This window comes from Podarcis gaigeae (genome assembly GCF_964106915.1).
Source record: "Podarcis gaigeae genome assembly, chromosome: 2".
NCBI lineage: Eukaryota > Metazoa > Chordata > Lepidosauria > Squamata > Lacertidae > Podarcis > Podarcis gaigeae.
Window position 1 is genome coordinate 34,997,607 of NC_139679.1, and position 26,051 is coordinate 35,023,657.

At 41.9% G+C, this 26,051-nt stretch overlaps 1 protein-coding gene across 1 annotated transcript in view; it reads left to right on the forward strand.

Annotated features, from left to right (window-relative positions):
• Positions 1 to 26,051, forward strand: part of TMEM104 (transmembrane protein 104) — an 81,267-nt gene that overhangs the window by 12,884 nt on the left and 42,332 nt on the right. Inside the window, exons 4-8 of the mRNA XM_083728009.1 lie at positions 1,435 to 1,516; positions 1,888 to 1,984; positions 2,614 to 2,694; positions 11,634 to 11,733; positions 12,624 to 12,732. Coding sequence (XP_083584135.1) covers positions 1,435 to 1,516; positions 1,888 to 1,984; positions 2,614 to 2,694; positions 11,634 to 11,733; positions 12,624 to 12,732 — 469 coding nt within the window. The remainder of the gene's footprint in view (positions 1 to 1,434; positions 1,517 to 1,887; positions 1,985 to 2,613; positions 2,695 to 11,633; positions 11,734 to 12,623; positions 12,733 to 26,051) is intronic.

Here is a 26,051-nt window from a genome sequence, read left to right on the forward strand (position 1 = left end):
GCATTCCATCACTTTACACACTTTTTGTCCAACTCAGCCCAGCCACAGTACCATAAGTGAGCTGGATTCTAGTGGAAAAGTCCCTGAAATGATGGAGGACAGGAAAATAGAAGTGTCTGCAGCAGTGCAGCATGGGGAGAATAAGACCAGCTCTCCAAACCCATCTGACTCTTTTGATACAAAAATTAGAATCTCTTCCATGCTTTATACATAAACAGGACAGATAATAATAATAATAATATTTTTTTTATTTATACCCCGCCCTCCCCAGCTAAGGCCGGGCTCACAGCGGCTTACAAGCAATAATAAAAACAAGACGAATGATTACAACTTAAAAACAAAAATAAAATACAACATTAAAATATTAAAATGTAGCCTCATCGCAGGAGGAGAAGGAAAAGAAAGGAAAAAAAAAAGAGAGAGGGAGGGAATCAAATTGGCTCCAAGCCAAAGGCCAGCCGGAACAACTCTGTCTTACAGGCCCTGCGGAAAGAAATCAGATCCTGCAGGGCCCTAGTCTCATGAGGCAGAGCGTTCCACCAGGCCGGAGCCAGAGTTGAAAAGGCCCTGGCTCTGGTTGAAGCCAATCTAACTTCTTTAGGGCCTGGGACCACTAGGGTGTTGTTATTTATGGACCTTGAGGCTCTCCGTGGGGCATACCAGGAGAGGCGGTCCCGTAGGTACGAGGGTCTTAGGCCGTGAAGGGCTTTAAAGGTCAAAAGCAGCACCTTAAATCTGACCCTGTACTCCACCGGGAGCCAGTGCAGCTTGAAAAGCACTGGGTGAATATGCTCCCATGGCAGAGACCCCGTGAGGAGCCTCGCTGCAGCATTCTGTACCTGCTGGAGTTTCTGGGATAGCTTCAAGGGCAGCCCCGCATAGAGCGAATTACAGTAGTCAAGCCTGGAGATGACCATCGCATGGATCACTGTGGCCAGGTCGGGGCGGGAAAGGTAAGGGACCAACTGCTTGATGCGGCAAAGGTGGAAAAATGTCGCCTTGGCTGTTGCTGTAACTTGCGCCTCCATGGAAAGGGAGGCATCAAGGATTACACCCAAACTCTTAACGGAAGGCAATGGCACTAATTGGGCCTCCGCAAGAGAAGGGAGTTGGTCCCTCATCCCCATGCCATCCCGACCTAGCCATAGGACCTCTGTCTTCGAAGGATTTAGTTTCAATCGGCTCCCACGAAACCATCCAGCCACAGCTTCCAAGCATCTGGTCAGTGTGTTCGGGGCCGAGTCAGTGTGGCCATCCAGATGCAAGAACAACAATTGTGTGACTGCCCATACTGTGTACAGTCATGCCCTTAATCCCCAATTTTGTTTACACTTTGCACCTTAGAATATATAGGTTAAAGACTGTGTAGGTGGGGATGGAATATTGCAACCCATTGTTATTAACCAACTGGTACTTTTACCATTTTTCCGCCAGCTACATGACCACAACTTTTGTAATGGAGGCCATGGCTGCTGCAAATGCCCAGCTTCGTTGGAAGAGAATGGAAAAGCACAAGGTTTGTATGGCATTTCATTTAGTTGCTAATTATTTTTCTTCATTGCTATAAAATCTCAGTGGAGCAGATCTGTTTTCATTTCATTTGTTACGTGTTTACCTTAAAATCTGGCTGTAGATTCTGCACCATGTTGCAAAACTTGACTCATCACAAACTTAGCCATTTTGTCCCTGGCACTGGGATGGATGCACAGCCTTTTGGTAGACCAGCTGAAGCTATAAGCATGCCAGAAGGCTTTTGGCTGGAGAGGTTTAGTCTTTTTTCCAGCAAGTAAAGACTCCTCTTTTTTACCTCTTGACATTCTGTTTCTTGTCAGAATTCTGAAATTATTCTATGTTTTGAACACTTATGCTTATTTCTTACTCTTCTAGGATGATGATGAGGATTCTTCATCTGGGGTTTCTGATACTGATGTTCTTCTTCCTGAAGGCTACGAGCGATCAGAGACACGACCTATCCTATCTCTTCGTAAGTATCTAGCAAGAAACTTTTCTCACTCCTATGAGTTGCTCTTCAGTGCAGAGAACAAATGAGAAAGTTAGACACAGCCTACTTTCCCTGTGTCTTGTATACACATGCACATGTAGTAGCTTTCTGAGAAACACAATACTAGCATTTTTACAATTCAAGAAAACTAGTTTATCAAGGTATCAAGCCACTGGCAACCCTGTTTTCTCCCTAGCCTTGCTTCCACAGGGTTTCAGTGACACAAAATGTACAACTGTGAAAACCACCTGAATCTTTTTTATATGAAATCATTTGTGAGTTTCCTTTCAGACCAAAATGTTAACTCTGAGCCAGCATCTTAACTTACAACAACCTATAGCCTTGCAAGTAAAATCCCAAATGTAATAGTTTGCAGAGTTTTATTCGTCCTTCTGCCTTGCATGTACAGTACCTAATTTGTAGGGGGGAGGGAAATCTCAACTATTATAAAGTTTCCTTTTCTGGTCTCCTGCAGGCAATTATTGTTATAAGCAAGACAGGAAAGTGTTAATTTACATGTCTGAGCAAGATGGAGAGAGAACAGGTTGTGGCTTGAGCGGGACCCATCTTTGACATGTAGGCTAAGAGTTTCCTTCCCTCTAACCCTGCAGAGAGACGAGGAGCACCTAACGTTTTTGAAATCACTGAAAGGGTGGAGATGGGTCAGATGGCATCCATGTTCTTCAATAAAGGTAACTACCTCCAAGCCACGAAGGCTCTATTTCATATTATGTATATTTGGTTTTTTTATTTAACCTAGCTTTTGTCAGAATCTCTTAGTAGTTGGTGTTTTCCTTGAGGAATGACAGTTTCAAGTGAAAACTACATGTGCGAACCATAATAGGAATCACCCACTTTTCCAGAGTGTTTCTGAATGGTTCCTAAAGCCTAAATGTCAAGTTTGACACCCCACCCCATGTGAATATATAACTTCTTTTAAATAGGGATATTTAAGGCTTTATGTGGTCTCAAATCTGCTTGAGATACCGAATACCCACTTCTCCTGGCTACTAATTGTGTCTGGGGGTGGAGAAACAGGTACCATCTTGTCTGTGTGTTCATGTATTTTGGCTTCGAGAGACAAAGTCTCACTTAAAATAAAGTTTTAAGTGCTTGTAGTTTTAAAGAAAAGATTGACATGTGACACTAATCTATCTTTCTGTCTGAGAGTGTAAATAATTAACTTTGATAAGGCTTGAATTTTTTTAAAGGAATGAATATAACACATCTGGACTGGCAGTGGAAAGATAGTCAGCTGCAGAACTTCGCTGTACATAAATGCCGTATTAAATAGTCTCAAAATGTTTACTAATATGTATTGTGCTCCAGGTAACAATTTTTGCAGTACTGTTAAAGGTGCTGAACATTTTCTATAACCCTAATGTGCTGTACTCCTCATCCTGGATAAAAGCAAATAGTAATTTAAATTGCATCCTGTTTGCACTTTTGCACTCTTTCATTCTCAAAGAAACCACTGAAGTTCTTAAGCAATGGTAGAGCTACTTGACATAGGAGTTAGGGTTTGGGAACTGGAACTAGCTACTATAATTTTTTTTTTTACTGTTGGGTGTATTTCAATATGACAGAAGGAACTTGGTTTTGGGTTTGGTGTTAATGAGGCTTGTTGAGAGCAGTACAGATAAAATAAACCTGTGAGTGACATCCTAGTGAGTGGGTAGGTTGTAAAGATTCAGCCCAATTACAGATTCATTTAAATACTTAGCCCAGATTGAACTGCTAGAGATATGAACCGTTTGCCTTGAATGGGATGCTAGCATTCTATTTTAATTTCTGTGATGGATAACTTCACCCAGCAGAGGGTGCTCAGGTCACATGTGTGAATTCAGAACAGTAGCAGTTGAATATTATTTAATTATTTAATTATTCAACTTGCAATTCACACAAAACCTTCATTCCTTAGTTTTCCCTTTACCATAAGTAGACCATGCTGTCAAGTTCCTTCTTTTAGATGAGAGAATGTGAATACAGTGGTGCCCCGCAAGACGAATGCCTCGCTAAACGAAAAACCCGCAAGGCGAAAGGGTTTTCTGATTTTTAGCGGCTTCGCAAGACGAATTTCCCTAAGGGCTTGCTTCGCAAGACGAAAGCCCATAGGGAAATCTCCGGGGACAGCGGGGAAGCGCAGTGCTTTCTCCTCTGTTCCCGGACCTGTCCTGAAGGCTTGCGGTGGGAGGTCCGGGAACACAGGAGAAGGCGCGCAGCGCTTCTCCTCTGTTCCCGGGGCTTGCGGTGGGAGGAGGGTTTTTCCTCCCCACCGCCAACATTCAGAACAGCATTCTGAATGTTGGCGGTGGGGAGGAAAGCCCTCCTCCCACCGCAAGCCTTCAGGACAGGTCCGGGAACAGAGGGGAAGGCGCTGCGCTTCCCCGCTGTCCCCGGAGAACTCCTGCAGGGCTCCCCAAGCTGCGAATGTCTGCCCCGCGCGCGGGGCAGCAGGCTGCTATCCGCAGCTTGGAGAGCCCTGCGGGGAGGTCCTGCAGGGCTCCCCAAGCTACGAATGTCTGCCCCGCGCAAGGGGCAGCAGGCTGCTATCCGCAGCTTGGAGAGCCCTGCGGGGAAGTCCTGCAGGGGTCCCCAAGCTGCAGATGTCTGCCCCGCGCGAAGAGCGCCCCTCGTGCCAGGCAGCAGGCTGCTATCCGCAGCCTAGGCAGCCCTGCGGGGACTCTTCTGAAGGCTAGCGGCGGGAGAAGGGCTTTTCTTCCCACTGCCAGCCTTCAGAAGGCTGTTCTGAAGGCTGGCGGTGGGGAGAAAAGTCCTTCTCCCCCCGCCAGCCTTCAGATGAGGTCCGGGGACAGACTGTCCCCAGACCTGGTCTGAAGGCGGTCTCCATAGGAACGCATTAATTGATTTTCAATGCATTCCTATGGGAAACCGTGCTTCGCAAGACGAAAAACTCGCGAGAAGAAAAAACTTGCAGAACGAATTAATTTCGCCTTGCGAGGCACCACTGTATTGAATAATTACAGGAGGTTTCGTGAAAGAAGGCCCCCCCTCAAAGTCATGGATACCTGTATTTCCACGATATTTGCTTCTGTTCTGTCTTATGTATTAAGTGACATCTTATATGTTATATGTTAAAGTGACATCTTGGTGCTCAGAGTTTTGAAAGCATCATGCAGGTTTCACAGATCCACAAGTACCTTGACAGTAATGGAAGATAGCTTTCTGAGGATCTCTGAGCTCTATAAAATAACTAGTTTCTGTATCAAGAAAAGTTGTCCAGAAAGTTTTAAAATGTGTGGATGGTGTCTGTGAAAGATCTTGAAATGGATTTTGGAGGTGATCTTAAACCTGTAGCTTCCATTTGTGCCCTTTAGGTCTGATATTATTCTCATTTTCTTACCTCTGCTGCATCTCTTTCCTTGTCATAACTGTAATGCAACAGTAAGTCATCAATTTATGCAAATTTGGATAGTACAGGAAGATGAACTTTTTGATGGAACACAGATCCTTGACATGTCAAGAAAATTGGCTGTGCATTTTGGCAGACTGTTTTTGTACACATAACTTTTATGTATGAGCTGAAAGCCAATGTTTAATTAAACATGTATTACAGCAGACATAGGCAAATTCGGCCCTCCAGATAATTTGGGATTACAGTTCCCATCATCCCTGACCACGGGTGCTGTTAGCTAGGGATGATGGGAGTTGTAGTCCCAAAATATCTGGAGGGCTGAATTTGCCTATGCCTGTATTAGAGTGACCAGCTTAGTGTTTAAATCCTAGAGAGTGATTTTGAAAGACAGGGCATTCAGATTGGCCGGACTCTCTTGGGTTTCAATCAGCACACTATTGTGGCCCCTTTTAAAAGTTGCTCAAGTCACTTGATCTCCTTCAGATAGGTGGTAGTGAGGATTTCCATAGAGAGCCATTTCCCCAAACTTCTCAGGTAATTTTAAGAGGTTGCAGATCCCACAGATCATTTGATAGGCAAGATATTTTGATACTAGGCTTGAAGAGCCCCTTCATTTTAAAGCAGAGTTGGACAACCTGTGCCCTCTGGATGATGTTTTAGAACTACTCCCCAAATCCCTAATCACTGGCCATGCTAGCTGGGACCAATGGCAGTTGAGAGTTCAGCAATGTATGGAGGGCCACAGGTTCCCCAACCCTATTTTAAAGGCACCAAGTAGGCCCCATCATTCTGCCCAGACACTGAGGTCCAGTGCCAAGGGCCTTCTGGCAGTTCCTCGCTGCGAGAAGCCAAGTTACAGGGAACTAGGCAAAGGGCCTTCTCGGTAGTGGCGCCTGCCCTATGGGACGCCCTCCCACCAGATGTCAAAGAGAAAAACAAGTACCAGACTTTTAGAAGACATCTGAAGGCAGCCCTTTTTAGGGAAACTTTTAATGTTTAATAGACTATTGTATTTTAATATTCTGTTGGAAGCTGCCCAGAGTGGCTGGGGAAACGCAGTCAAATGGGCGGGGTATAAATAAATTATTATTATTATTATTATTATTATTATTATTATTATTATTATTATTATTATTATTATTATATTAATGGCTTCTGTTTACTACCATACATCTCCTGTTCTTGCTTCATCTATTCATCTTTGTTTCTGGGCAGCTTGTCTGGTTTGTGTAGAAGCCTTTCTCCTCCAGTTGGTTTGGATGTCTTTGCCTCCCCTCTGAAGTGCCAGATCTTTTCAACTGTCTTAATTCTCTAATCCCATCCCTTCAGAACTCAACCAGGCTTACTACAGTTAAGCATAATCAGAATTTGCACATGCATTCTTCAGTGAACTATAGCAATTATTTGCTCTTAAGGGATAACTTCTTACTGCCCCATTCTGTGTATTATGTTGTTTTATTTGAACCCCCAAACAAGTCTGCACAGTGACTGTATGCTAATGTTACACCCCGACCGCAACCTGGCAGGTTTGCTATTAGGGTCATGAGATTTATGCAGTACAGTCAATGAATAAGGCTTTCAGAGTTTCATGGCTAGGTGAAGATGTGTTGCGGCTCTGTTATACCTTCTTTTGAGAGTTATTGGCCTGTTAAAAGCAAAATCCTTGTTTTCACTGTATTCTTTGCTCATTTCCCTTGACTATCTTAACAATTTGACATGCTCTGGATCTGCAATCTTAAGAGTTGAGCTGTGTATAAATCTTCCACCTCTGACTTGTCTGCTTTCTGTAGGGAATAGATTTGCAGTCTTAACTCTAAGGAGAAAAAAGGGCCTCTGGCTGTGAAGGGAATCTTTTCTGAAGGATAGCTGGGTGCTCTTTATCAGGGATCCAGAAGTCATTTATTGTAATAATGGATTCAAGGCACATACATCATGTACCATCCTTGCAGGAAGTCATTGATCTTCCTGTTTTGTGTCCAGTAATGAAAGTATTGATCAATGAAGGTTGGTGGCAGTTTATAAAACAGAAACAACACTAATGTCTATCTGTAGGTGGAGAGGGTGGAGGCTATTGGGTGGTGCTTTCACCCCAAATCCTCAGCTGAGATCTGTGCCTTGAATAAACAACATAGAAGTGGGTCTGAGATGTTCTGCAGAGGACAACAGAATTGGTTAAAATGTTGTGGTTTCAAATTGTTAGAAGCTTTAAAATATTTAAAATACAGATTATCTGAATATTTTAAATGCTCTGAGCCACTGTGGCTAAGGCACAGGCCTTTATTTTGCCAAACAAATGAAAGCAGTATATTCAACTTTTGTTTTCTACAGAGTTCCTAGTGTAAATTAGATGTAAGAGGGCTGTAGTCAAGTGACCTAGCAGCTTGGGCACCGTACCTGTTGGTCTGATGGCAACAGTGAATAATAGCAATTCTTCCTTCCATCCCCTTCACTGTGTCCTTTTACCATGTTCATTTACAAGGTACTGTTTAGGCATTGATTGATAATCATTTGGGGAAACCAATCTCTTGAGTTGTGGTGACCTTTTCAAGCATTTGTTAAAGCATGCTTCCTTTCAGCTTTTTCTCCATAGATGTCAACACTTTAAAAGAAAGATCTCGCATCTCTTAAGACAGAATTTTCCTTTGCTTGCTAGTATTCCATGAAGCCCAAATGTCATATATCTTTTTACTGATGCTGAAAAAAGTATATACTATATCTTTTCTGTTTTTTTATTTTATTTACCTATATATGTTGGTAAATAAAAAGTTGTGTAAAGTGAGTATAATTTCCATATTTTATTTTGTTTGATATTTACTTAAATTTGACATTCTGGATGTGACACTTAAAGCTGCTATCCTTTACACAGTTATTTGGGAGTAAGCTCCATTAAACCTATTGCATCTTATTTCTGAGAAAACATGGTTAGGATTGCTGTGTTGGACTTGGTGTCACTTTGTATTATGAAAAACTAGCTGTGGACCTAATTTTGGAGTCACTACTGTGGATAAATGACAGCACGACTCACTGCACTGATGTACATACATATTAGATATGATATGAGAACACCTAATTTTGTTAAGCTTTCTTCACCCTTTTTCTTCTGTCCCATTTATCCAAGTAATGCTGAGATACTCACTCCTGTTTAAATGTAAGGAATAGCTGTGATCTCATTTCTCAATCTTTCCCAATATGAAATGTGTACTCTTCCGGAGGCTCTGTGATGAATTAAAGGCACTACTAATGTCTTTCTGAATATAGGAAAAATATTTTCGGCTGCAGTCTTTTGCGATCCTCTCCTTGTAGTCAGTTATTGATGTAGTGTTTTTGGACTCCAACTCCCATCAGCCCGAGCTACTATTGCCAGTGTTGATGGGAGTCAGCCAGCATCAGGTTCCTCACTTCTGGTGTAGTGAATAATTGTTTTCTTTACTTAACAAATTATTTTCCTCCCTTGGTCAGAAGGTTATTGCAAACTGGTTTGCACTGTTTTCTTTTCGCATGTTTTTTGAGACATGAATTTGTGTTAAGGCTTTGACATTGTAACTTCCAGGACATGTGAGTTCTCCCTGGTGTTCAAAGCAGAATTCTCATATCTCGCCCACAGATATTTGCACCTCTAGTTCATATATCTCACTGTAGGGGAGGGGGAAAAAATGGTGATCATATGGATCTTTCTGGAGATTTTGGTTCTCTTTTAAATGGCTAAACATGAGGTGGGCTGTCCTTTAGGTCATCTGGGATCTGTCATAGGGAAATTCTTTGGATGACACAAAGAAACTCAGAATAGGAATGGCAAGGCACTTCTGCTCTCCTCACAGATGGCCACACCTAAAGTCGAGAGCCAGTGTGGTGTAGTGGTTAAGAGCAGTAGTCTCGTAATCTGGGGAACCGGGTTTGCGTCTCCGCTCCTCCACATGCAGCTGCTGGGTGGCCTTGGGCCAATCACACTTCTTTGAAGTCTCTCAGCCTCACTCACCTCACAGAGTGTTTGTTGTGGGGGAGGAAGGGAAAGGAGAATGTTAGCTGCTTTGAGACTCCTGAAGGGGAGTGAAAGGCGGGATATCAAATCCAAACTCCTCTTATTCTTCTTCACTTCTAGGCCTCATACTGTCATAAAGCACAGCTGTGAATTGCTCTAAAGCTTCTATTTTTTTAGTAGCAGTGGTGCCACAACAATTTAGGTGTCAATATATGGCTCTGTTCTGTTGCCAAGCTCAAAATCCTGTGTTAGATTGCATCATAAAACACTCCACCATAACAGCTGAAGAATTTTGTATGGTGGAGCTGCTAGTGTAATGTGCAGTTAGAAGTTGTGCACCAAAATTCTAGACTAGATTAGTATTCCTGTCAAGCTCCTTTATTTTTTGCTTTCTTACAATATTCCTGTCTTCTCTCCTTTTATATGAAACAATGCATGTTTTGTTTCCTTGTCTCAGCGGCCTTTGGAAATGAAATCTGTTCAGATTGAGGCATTTAGTTCTATTTCTTTTAAGTCAAGCTGGTGCATTTTGGCATCTCTTTATCCTTATTGATTTCTCCTCATCAAAGCAGAGTTTGTTTGCCTCCCGGTAATTCTTTTTGTCTGTGAAACTATAAAGTCTGTCTCACCTGCGTCCTCTAGAGCAAGGGTATGGTGGCAGTGAATATTTTCCTTGATAAAAACGGAATATAGGATAGGTAACATTTTATGGCGGGGTGGAGAATATTTTTCAGTCTGGGGGTCGCATTTTACTCGTATACATTAGGTTAATTTACGCTCACTCACATGCCTGTATGCCCTCCAGCTAGGCCAGAAAAGGCACTGTTAAATGCCACATTCCAGCCACGCCAAAGCACTCAAGGAGGGAGCCAAAGCAGAGTCTGTGAGGGACATGGCAGGGGAGAGGGTGTCACATGAAAATAGCCAGGTATAGTGGCTTGGTGGGAGGCATTCTTGGCCCCTGGGTATGAGGTTCAGCACTTCTGTTTTATGGGATGCAAACTTTGTGGAAGTAGAATTGCACCTGGTTTTTAAATGGAGCTACTATAGAACTGGTTAGGTTAATGCAGGCATTTGATTACATATCTGCAGGGTAAGGAAGTCTGAAGCAGGGAAGGCCAAGTCATCTTTTCAAAATACCTTCCTTCTGACTAATATTGGTTACCATTGTTTGCTGTGTGATGATGGCTGGTTTTAAGCACCTTGTTTGTGCTCTTACATTACACAATGAACTGTATCTGAGCTTGCCCCTAGGCCTAGCTCAGAAGCTCTAGCTGGTACAGAAATATCTGCATGGGATGCTCATCATCAGGGCTTGCCTATCAAAAGGTCGGCAGTTCGAATCCCCGCAACAGGGTGAGCTCCTGTTGCTCGGTCCCAGCTCCTGCCAACCGAGCAGTTCGAAAGCACGTCAAAGTGCAAGTAGATAAATAGGTACCGCTCTGGCGGGAAGGTAAATGGCGTTTCCGTGCACTGCTCTGATTTTCACCAGAAGCGGCTTAGTCTGTCTGCATACAAACACCAGCTCCCTCAGCCAGAAAAGTGAGATGAGCGCTGCAACCCCAGAGTCGTTCACAACTGGACTTAACTGTCAGGGGTCCTTTACCTTTTTTTTAATTAATTGATGAAGGGCTCAACACCATAGGTCCAGGGTGCCTCAGGGACCACCTTGACCCTTTTATTTCAGTGCAATCACTGAGGTCATATGTAAGAGCATCATGTGAGATGGTGAGGTGCATTTGACGTAGACACAGAACTGAGCCTTAGAGATTCAGCAGGCACCTTCTATACTAATGTTTCAAATGTTTGCTGAAAACTTCTCTGTTGCTAGGCTTATGAAGACAGTTAAGAAACATTTCCCCTAATAGTGAGATGGAGAATTGTTTTAATTTTTGTGTGGTTTTTATTGTATTATAATTGTTGTAAATGGTTTTGTTACCTTTTATGAAAATACAGTATACAAATATTTTAATAATGTTGAAAATGCATGCTTATACAGTTACATTAGTCTTAGACAACTGGACTGCCCCTCAGGAACACTGTCCTAGCAATTGGTAGGGCTGATTTTTTTTACAAATGAATATCATTCAACTAGGTGAAATTAACAAGGTGTTGCCAATAGAGTCGTGAAATGTTTTCCCCAGAAGCCTTTTTGCAGCACAGCAAGTTGAAGTGGTGATCCACAAAAGGTTCCTAGATAGATCCTGGTGTAAAAAGTGAAACTACAGGAACAAACATAGGTCTAAACCTATGTTTACTATTCCCTTTATTTACAGTGGGAGTCAACTTGTTCTATTTCTGCATAATCATCTACCTCTATGGTGATTTGGCGATATATGCAGCTGCTGTCCCAGTTTCTCTCATGCAGGTGACCTGGTGAGTGTGCTTTCGGTGGCAATATTTTGCAAGCAGCAGTTTCTTGCTGAAATGTCGGAGGATTGCATAACCATTTCACATTGATGGCTCTGGCAGAAGATTGACTTGCTGGTTGTAATTAATAAATTTAAAGTATTTCTACCTCACACTTCAAACTAATTTTCCAGAGTGGGTTACATTGTTCTGATGTAATTTGACAGTGCTTAGCATATTGACAAAAACTAGGTCTAGGGGCTAATTTGTGAGTTACTTCTTTATAGGGCTGCAATGCTTACTTGATTGATTCTTTGATTAGATTAGATTATCAGAAGGTGCTGCTGACTAATTGGGCAGCAGATTTTACAATTGTCTAAAACAATTTTTGTGCCTGTATTTACAAAAAGCATGAATGACAGGTGCCACTATAGAACATACATTCCCCCTTCTATCCCACACAGCCGGGAATGGGTATTCTAAGACTAGGAGCCTGATACAAAAATAGCCTTTTCTTCAATACTGTTGTTGATTCATATAATCTGGCTTTAATCAATGAATTACAAGTTATATGATTAAATGACTACTATTTCTTTAATCAAGAAACACTTCTATTTTTAAAAATGTCTACATATACCTTACATGCCAAATCTATAAGGTACAGTGTTGAAGAATGTGGAGTTCTTGATTGACCGAGACTCCACATGGTGTGTGCTGTGTAAGGGGAAATTCTCCATCATCCTTTAAAAAAGTGTGGGGAGGAATGGTGGCTGGGGTTTGCATAGGTGCATGGGTGTAGCCAGGATTTATGGATGGGGAGAACCTCAAGTAATTAAGTGTTTTTAATGAGGGGCAGCTGCTATGCCCATGCATAGGTGCATTAACTGTGGTCTGCTTTTGCTTCTCCCTCTTGTCAGTAGTGTGACGGGCAATCATTCATGCAGTGTTGAAGATGGTACTAAGTATAATGACACAGACAAGTGCTGGGGACCAATCAGAAGGATTGATGCTTATAGAATTTATCTGGTGAGTATCTCCTGCGCCTGGGGGAATTTTACATCCTTAATTAAATAACTGATTCTGAAGGGATGCTTACATGCTAAGGGTGATACCCAGTATTAGTCATACCCATTGAAATCTGTGAACTGCTGAGTGAACTGCTGTGAACTGCTGAGTGAGATCAAATGTAGCACAAGCAGGCATTCATGTATGCAATGGGGTTTCCCCTTCCTTTCTTACACCCGAAATCTGCTTTGCAGGGTTGGGGGCTGTAGGGGTTGAAAACATGCCAGAAGTCCCATTGCTCAAACAAGCAGACATCATAGAATGCCACCTATAGGTTTCAGTGGGTCTACCCTAAATATGACTTTGTTTGATTTAAATTTTATTGGTGATAGCCATCTACTCTTGCTGATAGCCCCTTCCCTCTCCTTTTCCTGCTGGACACTTGTTACCCAAATGTTGAAGATGGACTTAGTAGCCTTCAAGGTTTGTCATTCTTGTCTTGAAAAGCAGTCCATCCAACAGTGAATCGGTTCTTGTTCACTGTGTTGCGAAACAAAAATGAATTTGACATTGCTGCCACGTTGTGAATACTGGCTGTACTTACAGTATGATGTCCTGTTTAGTTGCTCACTTAGATTCCCCCCAATAGTCTTCCTCCTGCTTTGCTGCTTTTTCTGTGTGTTGCAATAAGCAGCTGCATTGCTGGTGAAATGATGTTAATCTTACAAGAATTTATAGTTTGTATCAGAAATCACTCTGAAGAATCTTAATCCTTGTTTTCTTTCAATTTCATGGTATGTGTATGTGCACAAGATTAGATGCCTTTTACTTGTGAATGCTTCAAGCGTTTATGTAGTTCTGTGTCTTATATGTAGGCAGATTCCTCACAAATGCCTCTTTATCAGGAAACGGGTCTTTTTTAATTGACCTTTTTATTAGCCTTTTTTTAGTAGTATTTCAATATACTACTAAATTCCAATAGAATTTTCTCTGTTCTGTGATAAAAACTGCATGTTTTAAAGCATCCTTGTCAAAGGAACCTGCTTTGACATAAGTGGCAGATAGCTGATTGTATCTAAGCACAAAATAATAATAATTGGGATAGGAAGTGGGGGGCAAGGACAAGTAAATTAAAGGAATTCTCTCTTACTGAACAATAAAACCAACCAAAGTACTGTGGAACTAGAGTTATGGATAAAAATAAATATTGCAGTTGAAGGCTGAAGGTAAACATAACTGCTGGCAACGAGGAAGTGACCCAGAGCAATATATTCAGTTTTCATTTGACTGTGCATGTACATGTTGGGGTTTTTGTGAGTGCCTACTGGATCAGTTCCCGGAGCAGCACACTTCTCCTCCCCCCCCCCCCGCCACCACCCAGTAATAATAATGTTGAAGCAGGAGTTAGGAATATTAGCAAATGTCACAGCCTGGTTAATTATTTAAAAGAAATATTATTGCTTTATTAAATTGCGTCTAGGCCTATTTCTTCAGAATTTCTGCATGATTGAAGATTTTCTCAATGAATTTCAATAACTCTGACCCACCAGAAGGAGCTCATCAGGAAAGGCAGACATGCATTAATTACTGCCTGTACCTCCCATTTATTGCACCTGTAATTCATAAAGCCAGAGATTTAAAAAATAATAATATTGTGACTTTTGTAGAAACAGAAGGTTTATTGCTCTGGGTGTGCAAATTCTATGACACAATTTTGGTGTCTTTGTTTTGGATTTGAACAATACTTTATTATTTGTCAGTCCCTAGCAGCATTGATTCTTTCTCTTTTAGTAGATCAAAGTGTCAGTTCAAATTTACCAGTGTCACATAGCCTGGTTGTCATTTCTGTATTCTATGTAGAGCCTAGCACATTGCTAAATGAATGTGGAAGAATAATCGGAAGAGCTGGTAAACTGTAGATCAGCAATAGGTGCTTTACTCTGAATTTGTCTTTCTTCTGTCATTTTCAATGTCTCTGCCATGTCACTTAGACTGTTCAGATTGCTCTACCCCAGCAAACCCCACAACTGCTTTGGAGATGGGCCGTGGGTCTGACAAATAGGAACTTAAGAAGAGCCTGCTGAATCAGGCCAATGGTCCATCTGGTCCAGTATCTAGTACTCGCAGTGGTCAACCAGATGCTTAAAAGAAGTCCAGAGACAGGACCTGAGCACAACATGGGGCTGGGAAGGTGGGGTTGCTAGGGAAATGGGGAGAAGAAGTTAAAGAGGCAGCTGAGTGATAGAGACAGAAGGTGCTCTGGACATCTTTTAAATTTAAACTAACAGTGGCATGAGCAGCAATGCTTCTCTTCCCCCCACCCTAAGAAAGAAAGAAAGAAAGAAAGAAAGAAAGAAAGAAAGAAAGATGTTAGCTCTGATCTAGAAAGCACTTTGATACATGAAATGACTTATAAACGCATTCACTTTTAAACTGGCAGCAGTTGCTTATAGTGGGCTGTTACTGAGGTTTCATCCATGTTTGTATGGAGACTCGATTGACTGCTTGTTGGATGGCATGGAGGACCACATCTAAAAATAGCAGACTTGGAAGCCCTGTCATGTGGCCCCCTGGATTGAGGCTATTGAGATATGTTTATGCAGAAAGTGAGAGTATGTAGGGATGGACCTCAAAGCTTGGCTAAATTCTTGAATTATTTTCAGTCTGCATTTTTTTATAATATGTCTGCTCTACTCAAGGCAGCTTACATAAATTAAAATCACTGTGATTATTTAAATAGGAAACGAGGTGGTAAGGGAACACCTAGTTACTATAAATTAATTCACATATCCAGGGCTTGATGAGCTGCAGCCAAAGATACGAAAGGAGCTTGCAGATGTAATCTCTGAGCCTCTTTGTACAATGTTTGAGAATTCTTGGAAAACAGGTGAGGTCCCTGCAGACTGGAGGCGGGCAAATGTTGTCCCCATCTACAAAAAACAAAACAAAAAAGAAGACTCTGGTAACTACTGACTGGTCAGCTTGACACCGATACCAGGAAAGGTTCTAGAACAGATAATTAAATGGTCTGTCTGTGAGCTGTGATTACTAAGAATCATCGTGGGTTTCTTAGTAAAAAACAAGTCGTGCCAGAGGTTAGATAGCTATCTGTCATGGATGCTTTAGTGGAGAATCCTGCATTTTGGGGGTTAGAATAGATGATCCCCAGAATCCTTTCAAACTCTACAATTCAATGATTCTATGATAAAATAAATCAAAAGTAGAAGGGAAAAACATCAAAGTATATGCATTGACCATTCACCTTTTTGTGCATGTAAGTTTGTTTATGGACTGAACATTTGCAGAAGATAACTTGCTTTCTAAAGCATTTTCCAACAGCGGGTCTCATATTTTCTGAACTTCTTCCATTGAATCTGTTGTGTAGAAAGTAATAGTGCCTTTTAAGCAAGCTAATTCCAGTATGGGGAGAGAGAAATATTGAAAGACCAATGCTAAAGTACTTCGATATTCCATTGAGTCTGATGTGATTTCCTTCCTTCCTAGTATACTGTGTAGTCTAAGATAAATTTAACTTCCATCTGAAATTACAGGTTTATTAAGGACTGTGGAATTTGTATTCTCTCTTTCTGTGTATTCTCTCCATTGCTCCCTGTGACCTTTAGAATTCCAAATGACACTGTGATAGATTATTTGAATTTTACATTTTATGCATTTTCCTCATATGTTTGGATTATGTATTTTTCTGTTTATGTACTGTAAACCACCCTGTGATCGTCTGATGAAAGGCAGTATATAAATTAAATAAATATTAATAATAAAGCAGCCAACAAAATGGAAAAGAAATGCCACAAGATCTTTGCATCCTTAGAATTATTTGCAGTTTTAAAACAAATCAGTGGTATCCACTGATACTGGATTAATTGGGCAATTTTCATCCTAGAAAAGCCTTCTGTCTCCCTCCCGATGTCCCTGTTTGTCTTTACTCCCCTCCCTTTCAGTGCAGTAATAACTTTCAAACACTGTATCTCGGAGCTGGGAAAGAGGAGGAGTGAATGACTGACATAAAGTCCTATTTCATGGTTTAATGTCCCAAAAGTCCTCTGAAAATGGTCTCTGTTCCCGTGCTTCAAGAATGGAAGTTGAATGCCATGTACGTAATGAGAATATTTAGACAGATTAAGTTGCTCTCTGATGAGTTGCCTGCCTGTGCAGCATTTTTAATATTGCTCTGCAGACTCCAGCACACCTAAGTGGCTACACTGTCTGCACACAGTCTGTGGGGCCTGCATTAACCTTCGTCCTGCACAAATTTTACTGTTACCTCATCTCTCTTGTAAATTACCTCTGAAAGTACAGCCTTGCAAAATAAACAGGCGATGAAAAATGTTGTTAAAATGCTTAAATCAGTCTCTCTGCCACCCCACCCCGCAGCCCCATTATGTTATTTGAGGCTCTGCTCTGCTTCTGTTATTTTGGAAGACTACAGAAGGGTTTTGAAGTTGAACTATTCATTCATGGTACATTATCAATATGTTCTTTGTAATTCAGCTAGGAGCTTGGGTGACAATTATATTTCACCCAGTACCATGGTAATGTGAAATGTTCATGGTTTAAGCAAATAACTTACAGTCTCACGTTGTTTTCTGGTAGCTGAGTCTCATCCTCTAAAGCCAACATGATATGATTCTCTTAATTGTCCAGTAACAAGAAAGGTTTGCATGGTTTCATTGCTCCTTACATACTCTTTGCATGTTCCAGTTTAATTCCTTTTTTAGTGCAAGCTACAGTTAGAAACATGATTAGAAGCTGGTTTGCAATCCTGGTTTGTAGGTGCAATCCATAGTTTGTCAGTTTGAATATAATGCTGACAGAAGTTTGCCCCATAGAAGAAGTAACTGAATGGTTCTGATCAGGTGAAAGCTAGAGCATGGCTTTCTTATGTATTGCCAAAGCCATGCTTTGATATCTTATCTAAAGATCCCCGAATTTTCATAAACCATGTTCTGGGTCTAAAAAGGATATAGACTAGTTGTTTGGTAGCTCAATCATATCTTTTGAAATGGCACACCCGGATCTTTGCTACATGTTTCTGAATAAAGTGAGCCACTTGTATTCTGCATAAGCTGGTTTTGATTTGTGCTTTCACCGTAATAATGAAACTATGTGTGTACTGTACATTATTTTATACATTCCATGGATTACAGATGTGCAATAGCACTCATATTGCTAGAATAGAGACAGTTTTAACTGGAGCAATAAGTAGCCATCCAGAGGGTTGGAGCCAGGATGCAGCACAATAATTGCAAGCATCACCTCTGCTCTCCACCCAAACAGCTTTGTTTTCCCCCTCTGCTGTTCATCTACCTTCAGGGCACAGACGGAAAATGACTGAAGCTCCCAAGGCAGGGGAGGATAATACTGGTTTGGAAATAGGCTTTACAGAAGGCACTCTCTCCCTCCTGGCTTTGTGCTGTTTTGAGACGTTCTGGTACATCTGTTCTTTTAGGGTTTGGGCTGAGACTGTTTAGCTAATCAGGACAGGAACTGGTATCTGTGCATACAGGTTCACAGATGCTGCAGCGTTACAGGGAGCCCAGCGGGTGCAGGCTGAGCGAAGATGGGAGCACAGATGGTTTAATGGAGATTATCCCAGTTGGACACATGCTAGTGCAATGAATAAAATGAGGGCTCGCAAGCACTTACTGATTCTCTTTAGAAAGGGACAATGTCACCCTAACCTGAAACTGATTGGAATACTGAGCAAGTTTAGCCCCGCCCGTCTGATAAAGAGGCAATCCTCAGCCCATAAGAACCATTTAGATTCAAAATGTAATCAGAAAGCACCAAAGCTGAAATGCACTATTCATTAGAGAAGCATTTTGCTCATTATTTTCGTCTCAGTAGGGTGCTTCTTGCCTGACACTCCCAGGACAGAAATACACCTGCAGACTGCCATCAGTGTCTTCACCATGTGTTTCTTTTTCATGGTTCCCACGACTGTCTCCCAGCACGTCACTGAGTGATATCTCTCTCTCTCTCTCTCTCTCTCTCTCTCTCTCTCTCTCACACACACACACACACACACACACCATCTGGAGTACAGGCCTCAACTAGGTACAGGTGCTCTGCACCATAAACTTCAGGATGCGCTGTGGAGCAGCAATATGTGGGACCAAACACTTCCAGGCTTATGGCCCTATTCTTATTGCAGATTGATAGATAGGTCTGTTTCTAGAACATGCACACAGTCCACTCTTTGGGAAGACCTACGAATTTTATGACCCACCTGTTTGATCACAAGCTTGTTAATATATAGTTTCTTGAGATCAAGCAGTAAGGCTGCCAAGGATTTAGATGTTGCCCCGGATCATGGAGCAACCATAGTTTACCACAACTTTTCTGTTGCGAGTCGATGCCCTGCTCCCTCTTTGTAATGAAATAAGACACGTGGACACAAGTATTTTAGGTTAATGGGCTACAAAAGGCCACAACTTTATTGTTTACAGAATGTGACTGATATTGGCTTAGGCGTTGGATCTGAACAGACTATGTTTGACTCCTGCCCGCTCTGCAGGGAGTCACACGAGGGTTAACAACCTGTAGGGGGAGCTTGTTGATGTGAATCAACTGGAAGCTTTCCCCTAGAGTCACCGGAGGGTTGTGCCATGGCCCTAGCCACCACCTGGGCATTGGACATGAGAAACTATAATTACATAGTTTCTCACTATCGTTGGTGTATCTAGCTTTCTATACTGAAACTCTGATTGAACCTATGGAAATCACATTCGTTATGCCTGGACTGGTAGAGAGTAAGAAGTGTGCTTGGTTTCGGATTTATTTTTTTTAGGGGGCAAATGTTTCCCAAATGTCTCTGACATTTGAGCCCCACTTCTAAACTTGTTGTTCTTTCTGGGTCATCTCATCCCAGCAACGTCCATGTGTGCTGGATGTGTGCAGATCTCCTGGTGCACACCTGCAAACCAGTAACAGTTGTGTGAAGATCTCTGGGTTGCGATGAAGAGCTGTGAAAGATCTCCCAGCCAACCAGTCCTTCCCTTCATCAACTCCTGTTGATGCCAGTGCAACCAACCCTTTCACACAAACCAGCCCTGGTGAAAGTGAGATGGTGGAGGTTTATATGGATTCTAGAAAAACAGATAGAATTGCAGAAACGTGCTCACTCCACCCAGGTCATTTGGTTCTGTAGAGCTTTCTGCAGGGGCGGGGGAAATAATGGGGCCATAGGAATGCATGAAAGTACTGGTACTGTACTTAGAAATGGTACAATCTGAGAGACAAAGAAGACTCTAGCAGGCTTCCTTAGTCAGGGTGTCATTGTTTAGTTTAGTTACTTTTGTATGTCTGGTCTCTCCTTGTTTGCTTACAGACTTGTAAAATTTCCTTTCCCCCTCTTTGCTTTATAAAGTACAAGCCTCTAAAGGCAGTCTGTCTTCCTTGCATGTTAATACTAATTGGTATGGTTATTATCACTATTTAACCCAAATGGCCTTTGTGCAGAGGGCAAGGCTGGTTGAATGAAGCTTGTCCACAGGGACGGATTTTATAGCAGCTATCCCATCTGGCTCTGAGCAGTTCATACACACACAAAAATTTTTTGATATGAAGAGAACAGAGGCTGCCTTATACATTCAAAGGAGTCTTCTCTATTGAGATACCAAAGCTGAATATGCCAGGTACTTTCATTGTATGAAAACATAATTAAAGGATTCATATACACTGGAGCACCATGATCACGATACAGATTTAGACCATAGCGATCAGTGAGAGCAAAAGATGTAGCATATTTATGCTGTAGTTCAGTAACATTTTTGGGGCATTTTTGTAACAGAAAACATGCAGGAAACCCTCTTTTGGGAGCCTTGTCCATTTGTCCTTGTCCCTGAGCAAATCTTTTCCGTGTACAGTCATACCTCAGGATGAATACGCTTCAAGTTAAGCATTTTCGGGTTGTGCTCCTTGGTGACCCGGAAGTAACGGAGCACGTTACTTCCGGATTTCGCCGCATGCGCAGACGCTCAAAATGACGTCATGTGCGGAAGCGGCAAAACCAGACGCACAGTTGCGTGTTATGTTCGCTTCAGGATGTGAACAGGGCTCCGGAATGGATCCCGTTTGCATCCAGAGGTACCACTGTATTGTCAAAGTTGCATGGGTCTTGCAGTGCAAGGTGGCGGCCAGCGTGCATCTTGAAACAATGAATTGTATGTATAATCAATTCTGTTGTGTTGGCACAGATTTTCATTCTGATGTCATTAAATGCCAGAGATCATCAGAGTTGCAAGGGCCTTATAATTAGTTAAGATAATGCCGATAGTTATGCTTCATGTTAATTTATATGGATATTTGCATGTATGTGTTCTCTTGTATTTGCACTGAGTTTGGCCTGGAAAGTAGTGAATCCTGTTTAATGTTCATAACTGCAAAATCACAATTTAAAAAACACACCTGCAAACCACCATTTTGAATTGTGTGGCCCTTGCAACTCTGCCAGTGGTTGTTATTTATGTATTGAGTAATGGGACCAGACGAGCATCTGCGCCAAATTTCAGCTTTACCTGATGAGTTTCAACAAAACTACCAAAAAAATGCTTGTGGGCTAGGTGACAAGCAGCCCTCATTCCTGACCTTGCCCAAAAATGACACCATAATGAAGTACACAGAGAAGCAACCACTTTGTAACACGTTGGTAGTCTTGGCTTCAGATAATATTTAACAATTTTTTGTGATAGTTAAATAAGCATCACTTGACTGGTCAGTTTACAGTATTTGATGGTTCACTTGACTGGTTGTTGACTCTAGTTTAGGCATGCTTAAGCCTTGAAAGTGCTCTTTGTTTGTTGCCTTTTAATAATTGCAGATTTACAAAAGTTTTGGAAATAGAAGTTCTAGCATAACTGCACAAAGTAACGTGGAGTTGAGAAAGTGTATGCATACATCTTGATACAATTTTGACTAGAGCAGGTGTGAGAGGCATGAATGTCGTAAGGCAGGGGTTCCCAAACTTTTTTCAAAGAGGGCCAGATTTGATGAAGTGAACATGCGTGAGGACCAACCAAAGTTATTAAGCTTTTTTTAGGTTTGAAGTTGTTGAGCTATTTTTACAATTTTACCCCAAAATTGTTGAGCTTTTTTTTTGGGGGGGGGGTTGGGGATTTTACCCAGGACATATACTGCCATGGGGGCAGGATTAAATTGACCGGCCCCCAAAATGGACTTTAGGCATGAAAGGAGATTTTTCGCTCCAAAAGACACACCAGACCATAAGGCGCGCCTAGTTTTTAGAGGAGGAAAACAAGAAAAAAATATATTCTGAACGAAACAGTAGGTGTATGATTTTTGTGGTTCATGCTGTGGCCACAGACATGTGATTTGACGGTGAGTTTGGGGTAGCCCAGTGCAAAAATCCTGAGAATCCATGTGGATCCATGCTTTGTAGCCACATTTTTGCACCATTGCGACCCCAGGAAACAGTGGTTGCGTGATTTTTTTGGTGCAGGCTGTAGCCATGGACATGCTGTGTGATCTGATGCTGAATTTGGGGTGAATGAGGATCCATGAGCTTTTACCTCCCCCCTCCCAGGCAGCCTCCCTAGCGTCCCTTATGTCCCTTATCTCTCTCCTGATCCCACCAATCAGCTGCTTCCTTTCAACACTCCCTTCCCTCTTGTTTGCCTTAGTGTCTTTTCCCTAGCTGGAGCAGTTTTTTGCTCCTCCTTTTCTTCTAATTTCTCTCCTCATTGATTTAGTCTTCCTGTCTCCTCTCCTTGCAAGTTTGATGTCTTTACTTCCCTCTTCCCAGGCAGTCTCCTTTATTGCTAGCATCCCTTATCTCGCTTCTGATCACTTGGGCTTTGTTTCAACACCCAATTCCTTCTTTCTTTCCTTTTTTTTTAAAAAAAAGGCATGATCTGCTTTTTGCCCCTGAGCAATTCAGCTCCAGGGACCACGCATTCACTCCATAAGATGCACAGACATTTCCCCTTACTTTTTAGGAAGAAAAAAGTGTGTCTTATGGAGCGAAAAATACTGTAAGTAATGAGCTAAATGCCCACAACTAACTGGTTTTCTTTGCCCATACCATGATTTTGAGAACCTGATGAGTTGTCACTTGCTTCAACCACATTAGCTTTGAGAAATCTGCTTGATCGCACTTTGCAAGCCCAGTGTTTGCTCCAAACACTGGGATCACCATCTATGTGATTCTGTAATTATTATTCTCTCAGTACCTTACTTCTTGGTGTAGAACTTAGTATGCAGGCCTGTTAATATGACATTCCCTTCTTTCAGGGCCATTAGTCTTCCATTAACTTGGTAAATTCATTCTGTCAATTGCCTGCTTTTCAAAGACAACTCAGTCCTACTATTTTATAGCATTTTTCTTTCAGCCTATTATTTCCAGCCTGAACCCAAAGTTGTAGACAGACAAATGACCTGTTTGAGCTTTTGCTTAATTTGACATAGCTGAGATAGTGGCAGATTTCCTCTCCTCCCTGTTCTGCAAGTAAAACCTCAGGGTCCTTTAGAATCGGCTTCTGAGGGGATGAATTTGATTTCTTGTTTGCTTCTTGATGACACTGTGTGTGGGACAACAGAAAGCTCAGGTACCTTAGTGCTCCAGGGTGGGAACTGATCCTTGGATCTACATTGAAGGGAGACTTCAGGAAAATAGAAACTGCTGGCTTTAAAGGATTAGCTTGTCTCTCTTTACAGAGAGATCGATAACACACTGGACCTGAATGTGTTCTCTGTACAGAGATGTCTCCGTACTTCATGATGTGAAATTTTTCTATTCTTTTTAATTGAAGCCTGGATTATGCTGTCACTCATTCTGACTCTGAGCTTTTCTGGAGGAATGGTCTTAAGAAAGGGCTTTTGCAATCAGTTGTCCCATTCCAAACACCATAACCATGGCCTATACAGAGAACAAATATTTGTCTTGCATTGCTATGCCAAGGGGCAGCAGTTGGAAACATATACTGAAAGTTTGCCATGCTAAACCACAGTGTGGCAGCCTTTCAACAAAGATTTGCTGTCCTTAAAAGAATTTGGTGATGTCAAAGTATATCTAGATTAGCCAAAAGAGGGTAATTGTGTATTATAGCAATGAGTCTTATGAAGCAAGTGCTTTAGATGAAATTAACTATTTTGATGGGGCTGCACATATTCTATATGTCTGAGATCAGGTTTATTGGGGGGGGCGGCTTTTTTTTTAAAAAAAAAAGTGTGGGTACTGTCTCCCGGCACTTTAGATTAAAGAATATCTACAGTTCTTCATGGGCATCTCATTTGAGTGACTGGAGGCAAATGAGGACAGGTCTACTCTGGTTTTAATATTTGAGTGCATGAGAGAATTTTGGTACATTCAATCATGTCAAGAAGCTGCAGTCACTGAATTTTTTTCTTAGTTGATATTACATTGGTTTGCCAGGTCTTTGAATTTAATGTTCTCTCTGTTAACAACTAATTGTATTCGCCCCTCATGGTTCCTTGGAATTGATCTTTCTTCCATTCCAAAATTAAGTTGCTATTTCACATTATAGTAATAATAAATCTGAAAAGCTTGTGCTATGTGACTTCAAACCTTTCTTATTGAAAAGAAAAGAAGTGACACAATTTTGGCATTAAAAGGGTACTCAGCTGTTAAACCTTCAAGGATTTTGAATTCATGGAAATCAGAATAACTGTTTATATCCCTTTTGCCTTCTTACTTGGGTGTCGTGGCTGAGATTTGAATTGGAGGCTTACAGCTTATACACTTAAACCAGAGGTTTTCACCCTTTTTGAGTCCATGGCTCCCTTAACCAACTACATTCTTTCTGAGGCATCCTTGTGGGGTTCAGGAGCCCAGTTATGTCACCCCTTGCCCGCAGAGCTGGCAGCCTCTCAACCTTTTGCAAACACCCTCCCTTCTGAAGTATTCCCTCAGCCTCCTCTCCGGTCTCCCCTCTTTGGGAGTCCTCTGGGCAGCCCCAGTCTCTGAGCTGTCCCCCCTCCCCAAAGAGAAGGTGCCTCCCAGAGGCACCATTCGTCTGTGGAGCTTATAGCCAGGGCTGCTGCAATAATCAGCTGTGCAAGCCTTTGGGAGGGAAGGAAAGAGGGACAGAGGACAGTGTTGCCTACGGCACCCTGACCATCATTCAAGGCACCCCAGGGTGCTGTAGCACACTGGTTGAAAATCACTGTCTTAAACTTTTGCAGTACAGTAACTATATCGACAGAGGTGCTTCTTTATTTTACTGGATTTCCATACACCTATGTTTAAAAAAGGGATTTCAAAGCAGCCTACAATTAAATTATGTTAGAATAATAAAACAATCATGCAAACAAAATAAAACCTCAAAGCAAAAAATAAATTAGAATAAAAGCAGCAAACTAAATAAAAGAGCTAACAGTTAAAGACACATTGAGGTAGTGCTGTCTTAACCTCCTTGTGGAATGCTAAAAGATATGGAGCCAAGTTCATAGGTTATTGTGCCCTCAAAGTGAGGTTGGAGCTAGGAGAGTAGGATGAAAAATAGATGAATACTTAAATGGTCCTGATACAGGCAGCCCCTGAGGACTGTGAGAGTGCTGAACTACCAAACAAAATAATTTCTGTCCTAAGGGAGCAGCTATTCACCAGCCAAATAATGGGATAAGCGTATGAAGGCGTCCTTTTGGGGAGCAGAGTTTATTGAGTTGTCTAAACTTAGTGTTTGTGGTAAATACACTGCACCCTCAGTGATGAAGAAAACAGATCAAGACACCTAAACTTGTGAGATCTGTACTTGACAATGTATGTTAGTAATCGTAACATAATTTTTTTGGGGGGGGGGCACAAATTTAATTTTTTCTCCTGAATGCTTATTGTACAAGTGTGCATGTGCATCAATAAGTCAAATTCAATTAAGTTTGCAATTCTAATGGCAGATTTGGATTCCATCCCTGCCAGTGGCATGGTCTAGCTTGGGTTCAGACCAGTGGCACTGACATTGCTGGTGTTTGTTTGGGCAGGCAGTGGCCCTATTGGGGCCACATAAGGGCACCAGGGGGAATATCAATGTCAGTCCAGTGCTCTTGCCACTACAAGTGTGTGGCCCCAACATCACTACTTTTCTGCCTTGCCTCAGCCCTGCCTAGGTAAGTAACAGCAACACAAGGTAGCTGGCTAGTTCCACCTTAGCACATGTACCACTGCTTGCTCAGACAAAAGAACCAGGGAATTATCTCAACCCAAATAAGGTAAAGGTAAAGGTACCCCTGCCCGTACGGGCCAGTCTTGACAGACTCTGGGGTTGTGCGCCCATCTCACTCAAGAGGCCAGGGGCCAGCGCTGTCCGGAGACACTTCCGGGTCACGTGGCCAGCGTGACATCGCTG